We start from the raw sequence: 25,492 nt of genomic DNA, 5'->3' as shown, positions 1-25,492 counted from the left end.
TCCTGAAATGAGTACAATTTTGTCATGGAATAGTAACATTAATAGACACTGAAAACCTCCTTCAGGAAGGATATAAATTTGGACATCCCTCTCCAACAAAAGATGAGTCAAGCAGGATGATTTTTCTCCTGCATAAAATACAGTAGAATAACCTACATATCTCTTGAATCAGGAACGGTTTCTAGAACTTATTTGTTTGTTAGGTCTGCTCCAAGTCCCAGAAATAAAAAATGTATTTCCCCATAGGGATCACCTGCTCCTCAGTGGTCTTTAATCCACCCTTGTCAATGCGGCTGAAAAGGAGAGGAAGACAGTAGACTCACCATTTGATTGCTGTACCAGTATAGCGATGTTCCCTTCAGCACTACCCAGAACTTTTTCCATTTGTTGCTCAGGAAAGTTCCTTTTTCCTTTTTCTTATACAGCCACCCTTGGCAGTCAGCATGTCCCAGGTCTTTACAGGATATCCTCCTCCGACTCATCGTGAAGAACCCTGCAACAATTATATGAAGAGGTAGGTAACATATTATCCTGGTTTATGTGACAGAGCGAACGGTAACTGTTAATTATTTACCTGTTGGGAACTGGGTTTTTTACCAAGACACAGGCAAAGTAAATGCAAAAAAAAAAAAAAAAAAAAAGACTGATTTCTTTATTTTATTTTTAATCATTCGTTTGGTGCTTAGAAGGTACAAGATAGGACCAAAGAAACAGTAAGACGAGAATGCAAGTGTTAGTCTAAGAATATTATTCAACAAGAATAAGTTGAAAAAATTAAAATCGTGAGGCTGGCAGGCACATCATTGCCCTAACACAGCTCCTTTCAAATAATAGCAGTCATTATGCAATAGATGGAAAAGGGTTAATGCCCACCTAAACACAGCCACTTCCCGACTCAGTGCCAGCTTTTCTAAGCTTTATTGACATACCACGAGGGATTAATCCAAATGAACAGCATGCCGTCATTTCTTAAAATCGATCCAAAAATAACCAAAAATTTAATCTGTCATCCACCTTCTGATATTAGCATTAAGATAGACAAAAATCTGACCCCAAAGAAGGCATCGGACAGAAAACCCACCCTCATGCACACAAGAAGGGGATAAAGAAACAAAAGAGATCTAATTACCTTGAGTTTTCTTTCTCTGCTTCTGACGCAAAGGAACCTGCTGATAATGCAGGAAGGAAAGAAAAGAGGAAATTTCTGATTGTGTTGTAACATTTGTAAAGAGAGAAGGAGGGAGGGGGTGGCAGTGTTTATGAGCAGGATGGAAGCTAAAAAAAACTCCAAGCAGAGCTAAAGGGGAGCTACTCGCTGAGGCACAAAATGTGCTAATTAGAATCGGTAGACGTTGAGCTGAACCTGAAGAAAGATACAAAGACCCGTAACTCGGCATCTATCACTAATGTTTCCTGTTTCCACCACAAGCAGCTTTCGAGCTATCACTTCAGTTAGGACAGGATGATGTGCACCGGAGTTCTTAAAAATAGTGAAATATTTTCCCTTTGAGTGTGTGTGTGTGTGTGTGTGTAGAAGAAGAAGAAAAAGGAGAAAACCAGATCCTGCTTCTTCTCCTGCAATTTCTAAATAACACCCACTATTTCAATAAACTGGGAAGATAACTGTGATCTCACAATATTACAGGTTCACATCAGATTATTAAATCAAAAAAATTATTAAATCCATGGCCCTACCCCCACATAAGATGATGCATAAACCCCATGAATTAAATATCCCAGAAAAAGAAATTCCACAACCTCTTTTGGTGACATCTAAGCAACTCTCAACTCTACTTATCAGGAAATTCTTATCTACAGCCAGGTTTAAATTACTCATTCTGTCTTTAAGCATCTCTGGCTATTTCTCACATGTCTTAGAGAAAATAAATTAATTTCAACTTCTATGTTATGCTAGCCTTTCAAATATTCAAATCAGACATAAGATAACATATCTGAAGTACACATCTTTCACAATACACTTTAAACAATTTGTGTCAGATCAGACTATCAGCAAAAAGAGATAACAACAAAATAAAATGCTTTCAAATGACCTCGTGTATGTGTGTGCACAGAGACATTTTAGATTAAAGAAGTTTCACTTTTTCTCCACAATATCAAAGCTGAATTTACTCCGATTTAAAAGACTTAATTTTGTATGTTTACAAGTAGAGAATTTGAAAACACTGTGCATAATTGCAGAGCTGCTCTCATAGTTGGCATGTAATCACAATACAACATTTTCTAATGTTACTGCAGAGACACTTGGCTACTATATTCTACATAGTTAATTATCAATCTACCAGCTCTTGTAGATTGTTCTATAAGTGTGAAGAGGGAATATGATATAGGGGTAAAAAGATGCGATTTGTAAATCCAGAGGCCTGAAATCATCTCCTTACTGTCATAATTAGTAGCTGTTATTATGCAGGGAAAAGTTGATTTACTGCTAAGAACCCACTTCCTCATCTGCAAAAGCAAGATATTTCTAATAATTCTAATCCTATGGGCGTCATAGATATTCAACAAGATTGTATAGGAAAATGCTCCAAAAACTAAAAAACACTGTATTATTACAGACATAAACAAATACTTCATACTAATAAACAAAAGTTTCAGCATTTTTGGGATAAGTAGGACTTGTATTTCCTTCAGCAATGTTGATGAAGTTAATGTGCTTAAATTATATTTCCTGGGAAATCTCATACTGACTTTTTATTTTACAAATGTTAGAATAAAATTTTATCCCTGAAGTCATCAGTAATCCATCCTTGCAAGACACAAGACATAACAAAGGCAGTAACTGCCCTAATTTTTAGGCAAGAATAGATTTATTAGTCATGACACGTGACTACAATTTAAGCATAGGATGACACCAAGGTCCTAGTCTCAGCTCCACTTCCCTGAATCTCTCCCACCCTGACCAGCATCTTGGTCTAAAATTCCCAGTATTCCCTCAAGTGGTCTCCTGGGGTCTTTTTACTATGCAATTATCTGAGATCAGGGAAATCAGTTAGTACCATTCAAAAATTTTATCTCAAATACATATATCATTTGAACAGTTAAAACTTAGGTGAGAGGGGTGCCTGGGTGGCTCAGTGGGTTAAAGCCTCTGCCTTCGGCTCAGGTCATGATCTCAGGGTCCTGGGATCGAGTCCCGCATCGGGCTCTCTGCTCAGCAGGGAGCCTGCTCCCCCCCCCCCCCCCCGCTCTCTCTGCCTACTTGAGATCTCTGTCTGTCAAATAAATCAATAAAATCTTTAAAAAAAAAAAAAACTTAGATGAGAGCCAGGACTAAAGGCAAAGAAGAGAGTAAATAAATTTAGATGTGGGAACAGAAGCATTCCCAAATGGTTCTGGCCCCAGAAGAACAAGGTGAATCACACTAGTCCATAAAAATAGCAACTCTCAGAAGAACAAAAGAAAGGAAAGTGTCAAGAGGAGAATTGTAGAACCTGTGAAGGGAGGCAGTGCTCAGACCATCTTGCCTCACCGAGAACCAGTGAATTTCCTCCATCGGCCCCTTCTGAGCTCCAGTGGGATTGGGAGCACTCCAGATCTTGCATCCAAACTTAGGACTGGCTCCAGAAAAAGCCCAAATGAAACTGTAGGTTTTGTCCCAATTTTGCCAAGACCAGCCCTCAGTGTTAGCTAGATTCTTGTGCCTAGGCTGGGTGAGAGTGGGCGCTCCAGGCAGAAGGATGGTGAGCATCTAACACCAAAAAAGGGTTTTATTCAGACTTTTTTAAGGAGGGTAAAGGAGTTTAGTCATTGAGTATACCCTCCTCTGACCATACTTCCCCTAAGACAAATTATTATAAAATCTATATTAACTGTTCAAACTGTTTCCCCCAACCAGAAACAAAGTATATATATTTTAGAAATAACAAATCTTCATTAGTTTCAGTTTCACTTGGTGTATATGAATTTGAAACCTACCTTGGTTTACATGAGAGAATGAAAACAATCTTGAGAACTTCAGTGAGTTTAAGATACATCTTACTCCTCACAACAGGAAGTGGAACCCACAAACTAGTCAGTTTCAAAAAGATCTTACGGTGTGGTTTTTTTTTTTCACTAGGTAAGTGAAAAAAAGCCAAGCAGCCAGTTGAGCAATGAGATAGTTTTTCAAAAGAGGAATTATAATTCATTATAATAACAAGTATCCAGAGCCTAATAAAATCTTCCCATTGGGATGCTGTGGGTAAAAGTGAAGAATTACTCTAAATTCTGAATTTGAACTAACTTGGTTCTAAAATATGGGGGAATTTTTTCTTTTAAATATTTACTTCTGGGGCGCCTGGGTGGTTCAGTGGATTAAGCCTCTGCCTTCAGCTTGGGTTATGATTTTAGGGTCCTGGGATCGAGCCCCACATCGGGCTCTCTCCTCAGCGGGGAGCCTGCTTCCCCCTCTCTCTCTGCCGTCCTCTCTGCCTACTTGTGATTTCTTTCTGTCAAATAAGTAAATAAAATCTTTAAAAATAAATGAATATATATATATATATTTCTTTTCTAATGGAAAATACTTTTATAAAATGGTTACAAAAATTCATTTGTTTACTAATCATTTAAAAACACAGATAAACATGCAAAGGGCAAGTACAAAATATAAAAAGGGAACTCCTTTGATGTTGAATGATGATGGTAACACCCAAGTTACAGGTAATTAGTACAGTGACTTCTGATCTATATAGTAATTGGTAAATCTTGCAGGTACAAAAACCCAAAGAAAGATGGTTTCTCATTCTATGAAACTTCATAATGATCCTGGTCTTTAGCAAACTGTACAGTGATATGCTAGTTAATGGGTCCTGATTTCCAGCATTTACCAGTCTCCATGGTGTGAAGCCTCACATCATTGTCAATTTCAAACTACCAATACTTTAACCACGCCACAAAATTTCTAAATGTTTTATAGTCAAGTCAATTCCAGCTGACAGAGCTGTTAGGAATGTTTCTCCACAAATGGCTTTTTCCCAAAAAGACTTTTTCTCCTTCCTGGAAAATTAAACTCAACTTTATAAAGGGAATTTTAAAGCTTTCAATTATTAAAATTTTACCTGAGAAAATACATGAAAATCTCGTTTCTTTTTTTTCAGAAGACTAAACACCTTAAATATTACTTAATAATTCATGTGACATGAAAATCTCTAGTGAAAAATGGAGACAGATAATAGACATTCTAATAATAATAGGCAGTAGTAGAAAACAATGACAGCTGGAAGATATATAATGTTTGCTATATGCCTGCACTGCCCTGAATCTTTTTGCGAATACCAGGATTGAATCTTCACAATTATTGTGGTTTAAGTGCTATTCTTATCCCCATCTTAAAGAAGAAGAAAATTGAAGAAATTGGATTCAGGATTTTGCACAAAGTCAGAAAAGTAAATGGTAACATGAAGAAATTTATTTCAAGAATAAAACTCGCAATGTGGTAGCCTCTTACGATATTTCTGTGTTTGATGTTGATGTTATATAAAGGAGTAGGACAGGAAAGCAAGGACTAGAGTATGACGGAAAGGAATGAAAGCAGGGTGACTAGGAAGAAGAGGAGAAGGGGGGAAGGAAAGAGGGGAGAAGGAGCCAGGGAGAGGAGCCAGAGAAGTGAGCAGGGGTTGGAAGGGGAAGGTGCAGAAGAGGAAAAGTGAGAGTGCAGAAAGTGAGGGAGAGTGGAATGCCAGGGAAAATCCTGGAGTTTCTAGCTAAAATAATTGAATAAATGACAGCAATATAGACTGCATAGTTTTAAATATACACGCTCAGTAGTAAACATCGAATGTGATGTGCACCTGAGGCAGCCAAGTGGAAATGCTCTGTATGTATTGTACTTACGGGTCTGGGATTTGGAGAAAATCTGGAATAAAGATATAAAATTGGGAATCATCCATGCATAGAGAGTAGAAACCTTGAGCTGGGATGAGAGCACTCATGTGTGTAGAATGACAAGGAATTGAAGTCAGAATCTGAAAGAGGCCCAATCTGTTACACTGAGCAAAAGAGCCAATGAAAAGATAAAGAAAATCAGATAGGGGAGATTACAGGAGTGAGGAAGAGTTTCAAAAGAAAGGTGAGTTCACAGCAGGGAGCCGTTTCCCCCACCTCTCTCTGCCTACCTCTCTGCCTACTTGTGATCTCTCTCTCTGTGTCAAATAAATAAACAAACAAACAAACAAAAAAAAAAAAAAGAAAGGTGAGTTCAAACCATCAAATGCTGCTGATATAAAAGAGAAAGATCCACTCTCAGATATATACTGAAGCCCAAAGAAACACAAGCCTGGAGGCACAACGGAAGTCATAGACAGCAGTTAATTGCAACACGGTGGTGGTAGAGCACAACTGTAGGAAGTTGAACGTGTGTGGGTATGTGAGTGCATAGACAGTGTCACTCTCATTTACTGCTGTGCTCTATCAGAACCAGAGCTGTATGGAAAAAAAACCTCAGAAACACTATGTTGAAAATTAACTATTGTTTGTAGTATTGTTAAATATTTCTTATAAGTACTAAAATTGCAATTGCATAGGAATAGTAAACACCACAATGTAAACTGGGGTGAATGACACAGAAATAGTAAAAAGAAGGCATCAGTAGGAAAACATAACTGTATTTACATTTTATTACTTTAAAAATAATATCAAGGGGTGCATGGGTGGTTCAGTGGGTCAAGTGTCTGACTCTCAATTTCAGCTCACGTTGACCTTCCCCCTGCTCCCTTTCTTTCTCAAATAAACAAATAACTCCTTAAATTTTTTAAAAAATAGTTCATAACAGCAATGTAATGTCCACAATAGCCAAACTATGGAAGGAGCCGAGATGTCCTTCAGTAGATGAATGGATAAAGAAGATGTGGTTGGTGTATACAATGGAGTATTAGCCATCAGAAAGGATGAAGACCTACCATTTGCATCAACATTCATGGAACTCGAGGGGATTATGCTAAGTGAAATAAGTCAAGCGGACAAAGACATTTATCATTTGTGTTCACTCATGTATGGAACATAAGGAATAGCATGGAGGACCACAGGGGAAGGGAGGGAAAACTGAATGGGAAGAAATTAGAGGAGACAGACCATGAGGGACTCTTGACTCTTGGGAAACAAACTGAGGGTTAAAGAATTGAAGGGTGTAGCGGGGAATGGGGTAACCAGGAGATGGGTATTAAGGAGGGCACCTGTGGTGATGAGCACTGGGTGTTATACACAACTAATGAATCGTTGAACACTACATCAAAAACTATTAATGTACTATATCATGACTAACTGAACATAATAATAAAAAATAAAAATAAATAAATAAATAATTTTTTTAAAACTTCAAAAATTAAGAAAGAAAAAAAGGAACAAATGTGTACTCAATGAATTAGAATATGAATATAGTTGATGCTTCTTTAACTTTTTGGATATGCCGAAATTGCTTTCAAGAAGGCTACTTAAAAAAAAAAAAAAAGAAAAAGAAGAAGAAGAAGGCTATTTACAATCTCCTGCAATATATAAAATGTCTAGTTCTCTGCAACCTCAAGTGTATTTTGGTGACTTATTTCAGAATATCAGAAATCTTTTCACTTCTTTTTTTTTTAACTATTCCATTAAGTTCTGCCCCTGATTTATTATTCCTATTTCTTCAAATTGCTTTTTATCTACTATGTTACCCTTTTTCTGATTCCTACAGAAAATATTTACCTCATTTATTATTATTCTTTGTTTTTAGTAAAATACTTAGAGCTATAAATTTACATCCAAATTCTACCTATACCTCCCTGTTTTTCAATTCTAAGTAATTTCTTTCCATCCAGTGATATATTCTAGAATGTACGTGTAAATTTCCTAACATATGAGAACTTTTTAATAATTATTTTCTTTTTGAGTTCTAACTTCATTGATTTTTGCTCAGAAAGCATAATCTTTATGACATCAATTTCTTAAAATGTGTTAACATTTATTTGTGACTTACTACATAGTCAAATTTTGTAAGCATTCTTTGTAAATCTCAAAGTTGCTAATTTTGTTTCCTAAGTATTTCCTATTTCTATGCGAGTTTTGTTACCAGAGCTATAACTTTGTTAGTATTTCGATTCCTTTATTTTCAATCTTTCTGTGTGGCATTTTTGTGTGTATGGTTTTTTATTTGTTTATTCTTGCTATTTCTTTTCTTTTCTTAATTTTTCTGTTTCTTTTATAAGCAGTCTATAACTGGATTTTTATTTTTTTCTATTAAATATGATTTTTTATGTAAATATTTTTTAATTTTTTTTATAAACATATATTTTTATCCCCAGGGGTACAGGTCTGTGAATCGCCAGGTTTACACACTTCACAGCACTCACCAAAGCACATACCCTCCCTGGGATTGGGAGGGAGACAAACCATAAGTGACTCTTAATGTCACAACTGGATTTTTATTTTTAAAAATATGATTACCTGTGCCTCTTGATAGGTGTTTAATCTACTAACATTTACTGTAACTTCATCTTGTATTTTCAGTTTACATTTATTTTTTCCCTTTCTTTCATTTCCTTACATGCTATTCCACTGATGCTCAGTTTAGTATTTCTAAAATCATGGTGAATAGAATGTGTAATCCAGCACATTTTTAACTCCTGCTTCAGTGTCTTCTCTCTTGGCATGATAGTCTAGAATTTTATTTTTCTATTAAAATGTTATAATTATCATCATTACTCATCAATGGACAATTAAATTTAGTAACAAGTTATCAATTTCTGTGATCTTCTGTGTATCCTTTATCAAATTTCTATCTGTAGGATTCACTTTTCTTTTTATTAGGTACCTCCTTTAACAGTCCTTTTATTTTTATTTTTTTTCCCTAGCTTTATTGAGGTATGATTGGTATGCAAAAAACATACATAATTAATTACACATACAACCTGGTGAGCTTGGATATATGTACACACTCATGTTACAGTCAAACGTATCTATCACTTCTAAAAGCTATATCTCTCCCTTTGGTAAGAAAACAACATGAGATCTACCCTTCTAAAAATTTTTTGGGTGTACAATACCTTATTTTAACAGTCCTTTTAATGGGGATTTGTAGGTAGCATATTCTTGATCTTTATGTAAATAGTAATGTCTTTATTTTGTCTGCAAAATTGAATGACAGTTTAGCTGAGTATAAAATCATTTTCATCTGGCACTTTGAAGATTCTGATCATCTGTCTTCTCTCATTCATTATATTGATGAAATTGCTGCTATGAGTCTGTCAGTCTTTGTACGTGACCTATCTTTTCACTCTTTTAATACATATTTATCATCCTTGATATTCTGCAGTCCCACTCCCTCCTTCTCTCCACTGTACCCATGGCTCCTTCTTCATCAGTTTGGAGATTACTCTATTGGGTGCAGAATCATTCCTACAGTCATGTCCTGAGGTGAACATAAAGTATCTTGCATATCCAGTCACAGACCTAGCTGGTGACTAGTTTCAGCTCCTGATTTTGAAGTTGGGTCCCTGTCTCTTCCCTCCCTAACCTTTAGGGGGCTAATTGCATAACCCATGCACTGGTTTGACAAATGTTTTCATCTTTAGCCCCTTTCACAATTGGGAGAACCCCCATTTACTTGTCACCAAGAAGTGAATATGGCTCTCCTCATATTTAGTGGAGCATTTTTTCTACCCCCTTAATCCAGGCCAGGAGGCAAACTACTTCCTGCCTCCAAACAAGGTACCCATTAGGCCCATAGCTTCAGTCTTGTTAGCTGCTTTTCATTTCTGATCCACAGAGATAATTATTGTATTGTTGAACCAATCTGTGCTTTTTTTGGTTTTCCATGTTTCTCTTTGTATAGCATTGCTCTGTTTCCAACAGAATGGAATATCAAAGTGTGAACTCACAGGACGATTATTGGATGGAAGTCATTATTAAGAGTCCATCTTGAAATCACAGTTCAAATGACAAGAAATTCCCTTTCCATAGTAGCCTTAATATACCAACAAGATATCCATTCATTTCCTTTTCTGGCACTTTAAACTTTATTCTATTATGTAGAAATGTCAGTACTTTGACAACTCCATACTTTTGAATACTTTATTCCCTACTCAATTTTTCATCTGGTTAAGGCTTTCTCATCTTTTCTGACCCAATTCAAATGCCACCTCCACCGTGAGGCCTTCCCTGACTTAGCAGTTAGCTCCTATAAGAATCTTCTATTCATGCGGTGATCTTTATTTGTAGTCATTGTAATAACTGATTCACATCTCCCAAAAATATTCATGATAATTGCTGTTTCTATCTTCCATTCCACAAATAAGAAACCTCATCTCAGTAAAGTTAAGTAACATCTCCTTAGATCAAATTTAAATAGTAACAGAGCCAGGTCAGTTGGCTACTAAGTCTATAAGTGTAACTCTATGTTACATGGTTATTTATTCTGTATCCTATATTCCACAACACTTTCCTGATGCTCTGAAGTGGATATTATAATTTATCTGCTTATATATCTGAGTGGTACGTACATGATGGTAACCCTACCCACTCGATGGTCCAACCCAGAACCTATGAGTAAGCTCAGATAGGCCCTTTCCCTTAGTTCACACATTTACTCAGTTACTGTCCCTGTTAATGTTGCTTCTTGAAGTTTTCAGATCTTTCATCGGCTCTGTAGTTGAGTAGCTGCAACTCTGAAGAGTCCATGACTGGCCAAGACTTTAAAGTAGTATTGATGTTCTTGAACATGTCCTGAATTCAAAACCTAGCACTTAGTCCTATGTCTGACACACAGGGGGTCCTCAATAAATGCTTACCAAAAGATGAACTATGTTTTAGGTCAATTTTTACTTCATATGATGCCTAACCAGTAGTCTTGGCACAGGGAAGATTTGACAAATATCCAGAAAGCCATCGACTGCTTGTTTAGTCAGAGCTGAAAAATACCACCACTAAATAACACCAGCAGAGTTAAGCAGCGTAAGATTGCTCCAATACCTTCCTCACCCCCAAAGCCCCACATGCACAGAAAAAAGCCTCTAGGATTGATTGACACTCAATTTAAACTCACCTGAAGTGTTGACCCTTGCTATTTCCTTCTAGGTAAAACAAACTTGTGTTGACCAGATCTCTACTTTTATCTAAAATGCCATTTCCTCAAAAACTATCGCAGCTTTCTCCAGCATCCTGTTTTAATCATATCCTCCAAATACTAAGAACCTAAAACCAAAGAAATAAGAATGCATGGGGTGGAGGAGGGGGGACTTGTGAGAGGGATGAAATTTTCCAGTGGCAGCTAACAAGACCCTACCCAGGAGTCTATGCCCCAGACAGCTGTCAGGCACTGCTCTGCTGGAAGTCCTACTTGGAACAGCAAATGTGTTAAACATTCTCCGAGCTCTGATCTGTATGTCGGGCTTATGCACAACATCGTTGGCAAAGCCATTTTAACACAGCATTATGTTCATGTAGCCTAAAAAACAAGCTGCCAAAATGTGAGCTCTTTTTAGTTGATCAAAAATGTGAAAAATAAATTCCTCACTTCAACCCTGAATTATCCCCACATCCCTGAGACATACACCACAGGCATAGAGTTGGAGGAGCCAGCAGCTTCCCATGGGGGCTGGAATCATTTCCAGGTGGTTCACCCCACACAGTGCACAACAACCAGGCAATACACCATGTGTATGTAATGAATGCACAGCTTTCTTGCGGAGGAAACTCAATACTAGTTTGCAGTCCAGGCAATAGGAGATTACACACCAGGCGTAAATGTCCCTTCACATTCAATGAGCCTGTCCTCATCAAGCACAAAAACTGAGCACAGTTACCATGATTTATATGTAGAGGCTTTTATTTCAAGAAAGTTTTCCCTTGACATTTGATTTAATTTTAATTTGCATTAGTATGTATTTATTATTAATTATTAAATATTTGTTAACATTTAACAAATTAATTTTATTTAAAATAATTCTTGAGGAATCACTGTCATCAGGTTTTTATCACAGATAAATCTGATCATTCCTTCCCCATGAAAGCCATCTCTGAAAGTAAGAATTCTCAGTAGCTTTGGGTAAAAGAATGTCGTATGACAGTAAAAGAGGTAGTCTGTCACATTCCCTCTGAGCCTCGTCATCTTTAAGTTAAGGTTGTTTTCCTTTCTTAACTATAACTTTGTTACTAAGATCTGCGAACAGAGAAATTTCTTTTTTTTTTTTAATTTCTTTTTAGTGTAACAGTATTCATTGTTTTTGCACCACACCCAGTGCTCCATGCAATCCATGCCCTCTCTAATACCCACCACCTGGTTCCCCCAACCTCCCACCCCCCGCCCCTTCAAAACCCTCAGATCCTTTTTCAGAGTCCATAGTCTCTCATGGTTCACCTCCCCTTCCAATTTCCCCCAATTCCCTTCTCCTCTCTAACTCCCCTTGTCCTCCATGCTATTTGTTATGCTCCACAAATAAGTGAAACCATAAGGAATCACTGTCATCAATAATTGACATGTCATCAATAATTGACACTGTCATGATAATTGACTCTCTCTGCTTGACTGATTTCACTCAGCATAATCTTTTCCAGTCCCATCCATGTTGCTACAAAAGTTGGGTATTCATCCTTTCTGATGGAGGAGAACTTTCTTAATTAAGCCTTTAAGATTCATATACTAGTTGTTATTTGTTTATGTGTTTATTCATCTATTTCTTTATTTTAGTAAGAAACTAATCATTAAAGAAAACTAAGCAATACTGATTTAGGGTAGGGGCACCTGGGTGGCTCAGTGGGTGAAAGCCTCTGCCTTCGGCTTGGGTCATGATCCCAGGGTCCTGGGATCAAGCCCTGCATCAGGCTCTCTGCTCAGTGAGGAGTCTGCTTCCCTTCCTTTCTCTCTGCCTGCTTCTCTGCCTACTTGTGATCTCTGTCTGTCAAATAAATAAATTAAATCTTTGAAAAAAATACTGATTTAGGGTATAATACTTTCTTATCACCACACGGTGATGTATGGAAAGCCGTATAAATATCAAGGACTGCACAGAAGGATTCTTAGAGATGTTTAAGGATTGTACCAAATCTAATCATTATGTTGAAGATCTCCCAACAAGCTATGACCTAGATCCTAAAGACGATCATGCTAATTCTTTCTTTCAGGCCACAGTTGGGTAAATTATGGCTTTTGTTTATTCAACCACCAGTTATTGCACAATTATTTGGTGCCAAGGACGGGAGATTCAGTGGCTAGCAAGCTCTCACACAGCTTCCAGTCGAAGGCAGAAAAGAGGGAATCGAACAAGGATAATGAGGTCCACACAGAAGTCCTACTACCCAGAACTGGGGACTCAAGGGAGGTACCCCACACATTGATAAAAACAAAGCCAGAAAGATGAAGACCTGAGCATAGGAGGGTCTAATACAAAGATGCAGGAGTGAGCAGGAAGGCATGGACCCCGGAGTGTTGGGACATGACTACGTTCACAGTAGTGAAGTTACATCACGCAGGGCCTTATAAATTATGTTTGAAACTCTAAGGTTTATCCAAAAGCCAATGGGAAGCCACTAAACAGATGTCAGCAGGAAAGTAGCACAATCAGATCTGTGTGTAAGAACGTTCACTCTGGCTGTCACACGGGAGATCGGAGGGGGCAGGTGCAAAGGCAAGAGGCACAGCGGGCAGAGGGAAGAGCGAGTCTCATGTCTGCAAAGGTGGGGAAATAGTAAGAAGGTAAAACCGACAGAACTTGGTGAGTTAATACCTTTGGTTCTATGTGAAGCTTTTGCTCTGAAAATTCTGCTGTTTCCTTCAGAGGAAAGAAAAGACTACTATCAGATAACAAATAGCTCAGCTTAATGGAAAAAAAAATGCTCTTCTACCACACACATAATAAAATTTCAAATGCTTGGAATTTAGTTTCTTGAGCAGTTTTACTAGTACCATTTACCATAGCAACCTCAATAACTAGCAGGCAAGAATAAAAAAAAGTGTCTTTAAAGTATTGCCCTCCCCCTGCACAGGGCAAGCTCCTCATCATAAGCAGCAAGCAGAGAGCTCAGCACACAGAGCACAATCAATGTTAGGTTAGTGGAAATGAAGTGTAATTCGGGATGTGATTAGGTCAAATGTGTGGAGCCTCCTGAAACTACCCAGCATAAAAATAGGTCTCCTGTGCTACATTTTATTTGGAGAACAAATGACAGCAGAAAATTGAACTAATTTTCTGAATGGAAATATAAAATAGGGTAACCACTGAAAAGCAGCTAGAAGAAATGCTTAAGAGAGATGTTTAGCTATACCACCTAGACACTGATGGCTATGAGATCAAAATAACAGGTAAAGAGGCACACAAGGAAAGTTGAGGTGATTGAGTTAGGTGGGGAAGATGGCTCAGGAAATGAAAAAGACCCATAAAAAGCCTGTGTTTCCACCAGTAAGGACAGAATCCACCTGCACCCAGGTCCAAGGAAAACAGGTTACATATTACAGCAGTACTGGCTCTGGGTTGGAAATTATATGGGTGGTATGTTAGTCCTTCAGTTATCACAACTACAGTCTCTTCCAATAGCTAGGGTTTTACTTGCCTTAGGATGTGGAGATCTGAACTTATTTCAAATAATATTTTCATTTCCAGGCCCTACATGGTATAATGGTTTATACATGATAGAGTCAGGAGAGGTAAACATTGAACATTAAATGAATGTTTGAATGAATGAATGAATGAATGAATGAATGAATTCATTAAAGTGTTTAGGTGTTCTCTTATTATCTTAGTTTTCATTTCTTCTTAAACATATATGATGAACTCCTTCCAGTTGGAACACTACATTCTTTCAGTAGGATAAGCAAACAGAATAAAAATTAAACCCTCCATTACTTTTCTCAACCATTCTAATTCTCCCTTTCCATTTCTTTGCTTCATATAATATATACACATGTACTTATAACCATATGCATTTTTTTAAAAAAATTTTTTAAATTTTCAGGAATGTAAACTTCCTAACTGACAAATCTGTGTTCCTAACTGACAGATCTGTGATGCTCACCTTCTTTTGCCCTTGACCACAGGACCCTCCTTTAACACCCGGTGCTATGCCTTCATGTCTAACCCTGGCCAAGGCTCCCACTGCAGCTGCATTTATGCTCTTTGTTGTTCTTCTTTATTTTCCTCACGATTATTCACATCTCCATGATCAAACAACACCTACCCATTTGTGTCCAAGGGATCACATTTTCCTTTTCTGCAATTTTTAGATGGCAAATTTCCCAGGGTACATAACTGACTATAATTTGTGTTTTCATTTTTAGTTTTCTGCAGTCCTGTCTCCCAAAGTTTCTACCATTTTCATCACTAACAAGCTTTTCCTCCTCATTTAAAATTAACATCAGAATCAAAGGGCTCTCATTGTTTTCTCTATTTCTGGGATATAAAATTGTTAACGAAGCAGAGAATTAATCAGCTTCCCTGCTCTTCAGTAAGCTGTCCCTTCCAGGAACCATCCAGTTCAATTTCTCCACCACTATTCCTGCAACCTGCCTTGATGTCCATTTCCTAATTTGCATCAGAAAACCATGGCCATGTCCCCTATTTGGCAGGAAGTCCCTACTATATTCTTTCAACACCCCACTTCTGATTCTGCTTTTGGCTCTACTCTAAAAACTTTATCCTATGCATCCATCATGAGGTCATTACATTTGCCAAAAGATGCACATCATAGAGTCCCACACTACCTCACACCCCTCTTATTAGAAATATGTTATCTACATCAATTTTTTATTTTTCCTGACACCACAGGAGTCCTTATCAAATAAAGGTAATATACTTCCTCAGTCAACTTACCTAAATAGGCAAAATTATAGCTGTTAAATTATATTTTTAAAAAACCTACCATATCAGTGTAATAATAGGCAGAATGTTTCCCATAAACATTGCATGAGAGTTTGCACTAATACCACAGTTGACCTCAAACATGGAGATACACTATGTACCACATGTTAAAATCACAGTTATATTTCCGACCTTAAAAGCAAATAGCTAGCAGTCTTAAATACTTGGTGATCATAAGAAACCCTGAAACCTCACCAAAGGATCATTTAATTCCAATGTGGCTAAGGAAATGAAGGCCAATAAATAGCTACCAAACTTAAGATCAACTTGTTCATTTTTTTCTTACTCATTCCTCAAAGTGACAATGAATATTTAAGTCCACAGTGTCTCAAAGGGTACTTACAAGAGCATTGCCATCAGTCGCCATGTATGCCGTCAAATTGTTGGAAACAAAAGCTAGAAGAGAAAAAAAGTTTTTAAGTTAAATGTGGAATTAAAGCATTCATAAAAGCCTATATCTCTTTGACAGGGGGAAAAGCATTTCTATTTTGATTGATGAATTTTACAATAAAAGCGATTCATTAAATGGCCTTTTAACACCGAATTCGATAAGCCAATATCTAAAACTGAGTTCATAATATAAGCCAGAATTCATCTGAACATTGGCTAGTATCCTTTAAGTCTACAACAAGACATGTACATAATCTCCATACTTAATAATGTGTTCTATATAAACAAATATATTTGAAAAACAAAACTATTTTCCTCTTTGTGTTGAACAACACAGTGTAAGACGTGGAAATATTTAATCCATTATGATTTTTTCTGATTCTAATAACTGAGCAATTTCAAAAATGTAACTAATCTCCATGCCTCAGAAGTCCCAACTTTAGTATGAAGATGAGCCCCTTTTGATGTGTTGCACTTTGTAGTGGATTACCTGAAAGACAAGATGTTCTGTGGTTTTAAGAAAAGCAGATGAAAGTAAAAACTCATATTTTCAGAATCTAACAAGCAAAGAAACTTGTTAAACATCCACCAGCCACTGAAACTCTTCCCAGTGCAGAGAAACATTCAATCTCTTTCAGTGACACGAGACATAGATCCATGATCTGGGTGAATTTATTCCTTATACCAATGCATCCCAAATCTCAAAGAATGGCTCCCTCATTTTAATGTCAAAAACACCATATCCACATTATATAGGTATGAGTAAAACACTTATTTATAAAATACCAAAGAGAAAAGCCACAATAAAAAATGATTGATAAATTAATTGCTTTTTTTGGTTTATTTAAAAGAATAGACTAGGGACGCCTGGGTTGTTCTGTTGGTTATGTCTGCCTTCAGCTCGGGTCATGATCGCAAAGTCCCAGGATCCAGTCTCATATTGGGCTTCCTGCTCAGGGGGAAGTCTGCTTCTCCCTCTGCCCTTCACCCCACTCTCACTCTCTCTCACTCTCTTTCTCAAATAAATAAATAAATAAATAAATAAATATTAATTAATTAATAGACTAAAGTCTAAGTAAAAATCAAATCACAAGCTGGTGAAAATATCTGCAATATATACTTAATAGTAAGAATCAATTTTAAAATGGGCTGAAGACAAGAATAGATGCTTTTCCAAAGAAGACATACAGATGGCATGAAAAGTTGCTCAACATCACGGATCATCAGACAAATGCAAATCAAAACTACAATGAGACTTCACTTCACACCTGTCATAATGGCTAAAATCAACAACACAAGAAACAAAAGGCGTTGGCAAGGATGTGGAGAAAGGAGAACCCTGCACTTCTGGTAGAAACGCAAACTGCTATAGCCACTCTGGAAAACAGTACAGAATTTCCTCAAAAAATTAAAAATAGAACTACCCTATTTACCCAGAGAATACAAAAATTCTAATTCAAAGGTACACACGCACCCCAATGTTATACAGCATTATCTACAATAGCCAAATTATGGAAACAACCCAAATGCCCATGAATGGATAAAGAAGCCATGGTGTACGCAACAGAATATTACTCAGCCATCAAAGAGAATGACATCTTGCCGCTCGCAACAACATGGATGGAACTAGAGTGTATTACCATAAGCAAAATAACTCAGAAAATGACAAATACCATATGATTTCACTCATATGTGGAATTTAAGCAATAAAACAAACAAGCAAAGGAGAGAAAAAAAAAAAAACAGACATGGAGATATGGCAAGCAACAGACTCTTAACTATAGAAACCAAACTGGTGGTCACCAGAGGAGAGGCGAGCATGGAGATAGGTGAAATAGGTGATGGGGATTATGGAGGGCACTTGTGATGAGCACTAAGTGGTGTATGGAAGTGCTGAATCACTATCTTGTACACCTGAAACCAATATAACACTGTACGTTAACTACCTGGAGCTAAAATAAAACCTTTAAAAAAATCATAATAGAAAGAGTTCTTAGACTCCAATAAGAAAATAATAGGCAAACTAATAGAAAAACAAGTGAAAATTTTCAAAAAATAAAAATACAGATGACTAATGTGTAACCTCATTAGCAATAAAATAAGTGCAAAATAAAACAACATGATTCCATTTTTAATCTTCAAGATGAACACACACACAAAAGATACCTGATAGAATCCACATTTAGTGGAGGTGTGCTGAAAAGAATGTGTTGTTGTTGGAACGTCAAACTCTTACAGCCTAGCTGGAGGGTGGTTTTTCAAGATGATGATGATGACAATCATTGATCACCAACGCTTCCTGAGTCTTTACTATCTACTATCAACTATACTACACACTACCATACCAAACATGCAGAGTTTTATAATATATCTTTAATGAAAAAGTAAGTAAAAACATGTGCAGGCAGCAAAGGAAACAGTCAACAAAACAAAGAGGCAACCCACGGAATGGGAGAAGATATTTGCAAATGACAGTATGGACAAAAGGTTGATATCCAGGATCTATAAAGAACTCCTCAAACTCAACACACACGAAACAGACAATCATATCAAAAAATGGGCAGAAGAAATGAACAGACACTTCTCCAATGAAGACATAAAAATGACTAAGAGACACATGAAAAAATGTTCATCATCACTAGCCATCAGGGAGATTCAAATTAAAACCACATTGAGATACCACCTTACACCAGTTAGAATGGCCAAAATTAGCAAGATAGGAAACAACAAGTGTTGGAGGGGATGTGGAGAAAGGGGAACCCTCTTACACTGTTGGTGGGAATGCAAATTGGTGCAGCCACTTTGGAGAACAGTGTGGAGGAGATTCCTCGAGAAATTAAAAAATGAAGCTTCCCTATGACCCTGCAATTGCACTACTGGGTATTTACCCCAACGATACAGATGTAGTGAAAAGAAGGGCCATCTGTACCCCAAGGTTTATAGCGGCAATGGCCATGGTTGCCAAACTATGGAAAGAACCAAGATGCCCATCAATGGACGAATGGATAAGGAAAATTATGCCTCCATCAGAAAGGATGAATACCCAACTTTTGTAGCAACATGGACGGGACTGGAAGAGATTATGCTGAGTGAGATAAGTCAACCAGAGAGAGTCAATTATTCATATGATTTCATTTATTTGTGGAGCATAACAAATAGCATGGAGGACAAGGGGAGATGGAGAGGAGAAGGGAGTTGAGGTAAATTAGAAGGGGAGGTGAACCATGGGAGACTATGGACTCTGAAAAACAATCTGAGGGTTTTGAAGGGGCAGGGGGTGGGAGGTTGGGGGAACCAGGTGGTGGGTATTGAGAGGGCATGGATTGCATGGAGCGCTGGGTGTGGTGCAAAACAATGAATACTGTTACACTGAAAAAAAAAACAAAAAAATCATGTGCAGGGTGATCCCGTTCACTTTTTATCATGAAAATATAGGTTTATAGATGTAGTGAAAAGAAGGGCCATCTGTACCCCAATGTTCATAGCAGTCGCTAAATGTGGAAAGAGCCAAGATGCCCTTCAACAGATGAATGGATAAAGAAGATATGGTCCATATATACAATGGAGTATTATGCCTCCATCAGAAAGGATGAATACCCAACTTTTGTATGAACATGGACGGGACTGGAAGAGATTGTGCTGAGTGAAATAAGTCAAGCAGAGAAAATCAATTATCATATGGTTTCAGTTATTTGTGGAACATAAGGAACAACACAAAGGACATTAGGAGATGGAAAGGAGAAGTGAGTTGGGGGAAATCAGAGGGGGAGACAAACCATGAGAGACTGTGGACCCTGAGAAACAAACTGAGGGTTTTGGAGGAGAAGGGAGTGGGGGGGTTGGGTAAGCCTGGTGGTGGTTATTAAGGAGGGCACATATTACATGAAGCATTGGGTGTGGTGCATAAACAATGATTTTTGGAACACTGAAAAAAAATTAAATTAAATTAAAAATATATATAGTTTATATACATACATCCCATACATCAGTGCATTTGGGGAAAATGTCTAAAGGTATTTACAGCAAAATGTGTAATCATCTATGAGAATTGGAATAACCAATAATGTATTGTTTATTCCCATATGTATGTATTTCCTACAATAAGTATTTATTTTTAAAATAAAAAATAAAGTAAAAATTTTAAAAATAAAATAAAATAAATATTTTAAAATAAAAATAGCATTCTAATAAAATGCTATAAATATTTTATTGACTTGTTATATATATTTAATGTCTATTGATTGAACAAATATATAATAAGCAAAAGATGGTTTGAATTCAACAGCACCTTCAGGTAAAGAAGCTTGTAAACGTTTAAAAGTTACGAGCAAAGCTCTGGATTGGTCTGAACTGGATTTAAATCTCAGGTTAGCAATTTATTATGTAATCTTGGGCAAGTAACAAATATTTTGGGACTTCAGGACTCTCATCTGTGAAATGGACACAGTAACAGTATTTCTGTCTTAGGTTCAGAGAAGAATAAAGTTAGAAAATATCTTTATTGTCATAAAACATTTTTTTCTTTAGCACTAACTTATTAAAGTAAAGGCCAGCTATATATACCCTTTAAATATGATATAAAGCATTGCTGTGTAATTTTCCTGACTCAAATGGCTAATCAGCCCCTTCCCTAGAACAATAGAATAGCTACATCTATATTATTTATTAAGCCATTACTACATCCTCTGCCAATTGATGATTTTCATGTATTGTGCCATATGATTATTAGAACTACCTAAGAATAATCCCCTATTATTACTCCCACATCTTAGGTGAGACAACATAGGCAACATAGAGGAAGAAGTGAGTAAATGGATATTTCTAAATTCAAGCGCAGACTTGACAGTCTGTTCTCTTAACAGCACGGTACTACCCTCACTCCTCCAAAGTCTCCCACAGGACATCGTTTCTAATGGCCATGGTATTCTATGTACCATGATGCTGTAGACAGGTCTCCCTGTTTGGACAATGAGAATGTCAAAGGTAGAGGCCAAGACCCAGTCTTCTCTATGCCCCAGGGTCTATCTGAGTAAACCACACAGCTTAGGCAAGAGTTACCAAAATTATTTTTCTTAATTAATAGATCAGTCCATCAGAAAATTATTAGTTCAGTGGAATTCTGAATCCCTTTGCTCAGCCAGATTTCTAACAGTAAAATAAGTAGAAATGACAGAAGATGATGGAAGACAAAAAAAAAAAAAAAATTCATCTCTAATTTTCCAGTAAGCATTGGGGTTTGTTGACAACACACTACTCTAGTCATGCATATCAAGCCTTCCTTTGGTCGCATGGGATATTTCCCTTGTACATATTGTATCCTTTAACCCCTAACAATGTCTTAGGTGTATTCACTTGTCTACACTCATTGCAACCACTGTTGTCAAAGGCACCTCCCTTTTGGACCACTGAAGAAACATCCCAGCTGATGTCCTGGTTTGCTTTCTTGACCAGAGCAATGTTTTTCAATGCCCATAAACTATTCATCTTTTTCTTAAATCTCTACAGTTGTCAATGAGTCTTGGGATAAAAAGACTAATATCATGAAAATCTATTAAGGAAGGCTCTGCCTGGGCTCTGCCTCCTCTCTAGCCCCACCTTGGATCATTTCTATGTCTCTTTCTTCCCTGACTCATGAGGTTTCTTTTTTATTTAATTTAATTTAATTTAATGTTTCTACATGGATCTTTGTTCATGCTCTTAAATAGCCCGCACCCAAGACGGTTTATCAGCACCATCTAATTCAGCCCTTCAACCAAATGTTATCTAGTCAAGAAAGCTTTCCACAGTTCTTATGAGAGATCAATCCCCTTTGGCAAGCTCTCACAGCATGTTGTCTTTTATTCATAGACGTTCTCATAATTGTACTGAATTATTAATGTTACAATTAGTTCTTTCATCCTGACTCCCCAGTATAGTAAAAGTTACCTGGAGGCAGGTGCAGAATGTCTTATCTTGTTCACTCATTTACCACTGTATCCCCAGTCTTTGTTTACCAGGTAGTTCAACAGATACTTGTTGAGAAAATGAATTAAAAATACAAGCTAGTAAAAACACTAAACTATAGATGAGTTTCAATAAACAAAACCTATGAATTCCAAATTTTTTGTTTTGGAGGATAGTGCTGTCAGGAATATGCCTCTAAAATTCTCCTTCCCGGTCTGCAGGATATGGAAATGAGCCTGTTGATGTCAGCCTTCTCGGAGCCAAAGAGCAAATGCATAGAAACGATATGCAATCAGTGGTGTGGGCAGGGATACGGGACGGGGATACGTAGGCCTGGATATGCTATTGTAGAGACTATATGTGAGTGTTTACTTAATAATTTTAGAGTTTCAGTACCTTATTTCTTGAAGTAGTGAACATAAACGAAATTGAAAATTTCACCAAAATGATTCGAAGATAATTTGGGGCAGAAGAATCATCAAAACACTTTAGCTCAACTCTTGCCTCTCCTCTTCCATGAAAAGCCCACAGTCATAATCCAAAAGAATTAAGAAGTGAAATGGTGGTTATGGAGACTAATGTGAATATGTTTACTTATTGCTTAGATAATGAAAACCAGCTTGGCTAACCATGTTAACAGCACACATGTTATCTATATGTTGATAAGCTAAACATGTATTTCCAAGATTTTGATAAATATATTTATAAGGCACACAGTGAAAGCAATTAATGAAAAAATAATAATGACACTGATGAAGGTGTCTTGATAATAATTTCGTCTTATTCCCAACCCTGAGAATATCAGTTTAAGTAAGGTGCCCATAAGTAAAAAGAGTTAAAGGAAGGAGTAGTTACCTGACATATCTTGATAAAGGATTTTTTATAAAGGATTTCTGTATAATTCCCAAGAATTAAAAATGTATAAGAACCTAATGACAAGGCAAAAATAACTTTCATAAATCAAGAGGTTTCTATTTCTTTGCTTTCAACAAAATTAAAGAAAAATCTATTTTTATTGTTAATTATTAAAAGCAATTGTGATAAAAAAATAAAAATAAAAGCAGTTGTGATAGATCACATGGGGTATTTGGCATATACTTGGAAGGGGTTCAGAAGTGCTTCATTTCCATCTATTTATGTGAAAAACAGTTTTAAGTCTTCACATACATAGAAAGCAACAAAAGGATTAAAACTTGTTCTGAACTCTTTCATTCCGCAAATAAATATTATTCACCTATAAGTAGTTCCATAATTAGGGGAAAAGCCTCATCTATATCTCATTAAATTATTCATTCTCAATAAAAATATGTACCTCTTGCACTAACCATTGTCAAAATAGCATATTCATGTTGTTTGTCAAATTGCATACTAATAATAACTATAATGATAACCCACTCCAAATGAAATCTTATATGGCTTAAAGAATTGTGTCACACAAAAAAATTAAATCAATTCAGCTTAAGTATGTATTTTTTGCTGAAATAAAATAAACTCATCAATGAAAGTTTTTGAAGCAAATATATATATCTATATATCTATCTATATATAATATATATAAAATAATTGAATAAAAACCCATGGAGTAGTAGAATGAAAATATGAGTTCCACAGGGGAAGAAAACAGAGTAATGTAAAATTAAAATTTCAAAGATGACCTTTTAAAATATATATATATGTGACATACCCAATCTTTGTGCTATTTCTATCACATAGGTTATATTTAAAAAGAAATATAATCTTTTTACTATCAAGATTTATCATATGTCAGAAATGGCATCTTTTACAATTATTTAAACAAACATACAATAAAAACTCTAGGTGACAATGTAAGGTTTTGGGGGGTACATAGGGCTTCCAAATTACTTTCTGGGTAGACAACCAAAATAACATGTTTCAAAACTACTACCCACGCAGGGATTAGGGTCAAACATTTCACTCTGCCACTTGTTAAATGTGGAAACTTATTAAAATCGCTTAATTTGCCTGCATAATAGACACCACATATGTTAAACAGAAATAATAACCAGCTCGGGGATTTTGTGAGAATTAAATGAAATACCGTATGAGAAGCCTGCAAGACCCGATGCGTGTTCACCAAGTGGTAGCAATTATCTTGAATGGGAGCAATTACCTGGAAATGGCTTTGTTATAGAAAACTATTCTTCCTGATGGAATTAGCACACAACTATAGGATGTGAGCAAGTGTGATAACAGGTTTCATCAAATAAAATAGCTTTTACTCTTCAAGGTTGATTAAACTCCCTAACTTACTCTCCTAGAGACATTTCCGGTGCCTTGTTTCAGAGTTTAAGGATTTAAAGGAATAATTTTCTCAGTCCCATTTGAGACGGTTATCTTCTTTAAAAAAACAACTCCTTAACACACCACCTCATGAGACTCAGCCAAAACAATGAGGCTGCAAATACTGCTTTTAAGTTTGTGAAATGAAAACAAATGTATTCCTGATAAGCTCAGCAACTAAAAAGCGGAAATGCCATCTCATTACCAAATGGATAAGAAAGCTAATTTCAAAAAAGATGGTAAGTCTCATAATATGTACTGGTTGTTAGGGACTGAATGTTTGTGTTCCCCACCCCCTCCCAAAATTCAGAGGTTGAAATTTAATCCCCTTGTGATATGTTTGGAAGTGGCGCTTTGGGGAGCTGATCAGGTCATGATGGTCCTCATAAATGAGATTAAGGCCCTTAAAAAGACCAGAGAGGTAGCTAGCTCCCTTTTTACCATGTGAAGAGATATGAGGAATGGTCAATCTGCAACCCAGAAGAGATCTCTTATGAGAAACCAACCATGATGGTCCCATGATACTGAACTCCCAGCCTTCAGAATTATGACAAATAAATTTGTGTCATTGACAAGGCACCCAGTTATGGTATTTTGATATAGAAGCCCAAGCTGACTAGGAGGTCAGAGAAGAATCATTCTACTTTGTTTTAGGCACAAAAAATATACAAGTTTATTCTAGCAATTTATTTTAGAAACTGTTTAGCAAATTAGTTAAGTTAGAAATATTGACTCTGGTCTTCTATCATTTTAAAACCAGAAAATAAACCAGCACATCAACATGCAACCAATACTCTATTGATAAAGAAGGCAATTGCTAGTATAATTGGTACTTTTTTTTAAAGAACAAAGAAAGAAATTCACTAAAGGCAGTTATTGGTACTACTGTTCCAAAAGCAACTGCCTTGATTATTCCCCTCTGGACCTTATAATCTTTGGGATGATGCAACGAAATAAGCACCATGTCTAGTTTTAAAAGTTTTTGAAAAGAAGACAATTTAAATGAGCTCTGGGCGTTATATGGAAGTGCTGAATCACTA

General features: G+C 36.6%; 1 protein-coding gene across 13 annotated transcripts in view; it reads right to left on the bottom strand.

Annotated features, from left to right (window-relative positions):
• The window catches only part of IPCEF1 (interaction protein for cytohesin exchange factors 1), a 191,968-nt gene that overhangs the window by 74,303 nt on the left and 92,173 nt on the right, over positions 1–25,492 (bottom strand). For 2 of the 13 annotated variants that reach the window (XM_032338664.1, XM_032338665.1), the window contains exons 3-5: positions 16,162–16,214; positions 1,130–1,169; positions 324–493 (exon numbers count right to left, since the gene is read on the bottom strand). In XM_032338664.1, coding sequence (XP_032194555.1) covers positions 324–493; positions 1,130–1,169; positions 16,162–16,185 — 234 coding nt within the window. In that variant the 5' untranslated portion in view covers positions 16,186–16,214. Of the gene's footprint in view, positions 1–323; positions 494–873; positions 1,107–1,129; positions 1,506–3,452; positions 3,796–3,936; positions 3,959–16,161; positions 16,215–25,492 lie in introns of those variants that run through there. The other 11 variants (XM_032338667.1, XM_032338663.1, XM_032338666.1 and 8 more) reach the window with 11 other exon arrangements.

This window comes from Mustela erminea, chromosome 4, assembly GCF_009829155.1.
Source record: "Mustela erminea isolate mMusErm1 chromosome 4, mMusErm1.Pri, whole genome shotgun sequence".
In the NCBI taxonomy this organism is placed as follows: Eukaryota; Metazoa; Chordata; class Mammalia; order Carnivora; family Mustelidae; genus Mustela; species Mustela erminea.
The sequence above is the reverse complement of the archived record's forward strand: the minus strand, read 5'-3'. Positions and strand labels throughout refer to the sequence as shown.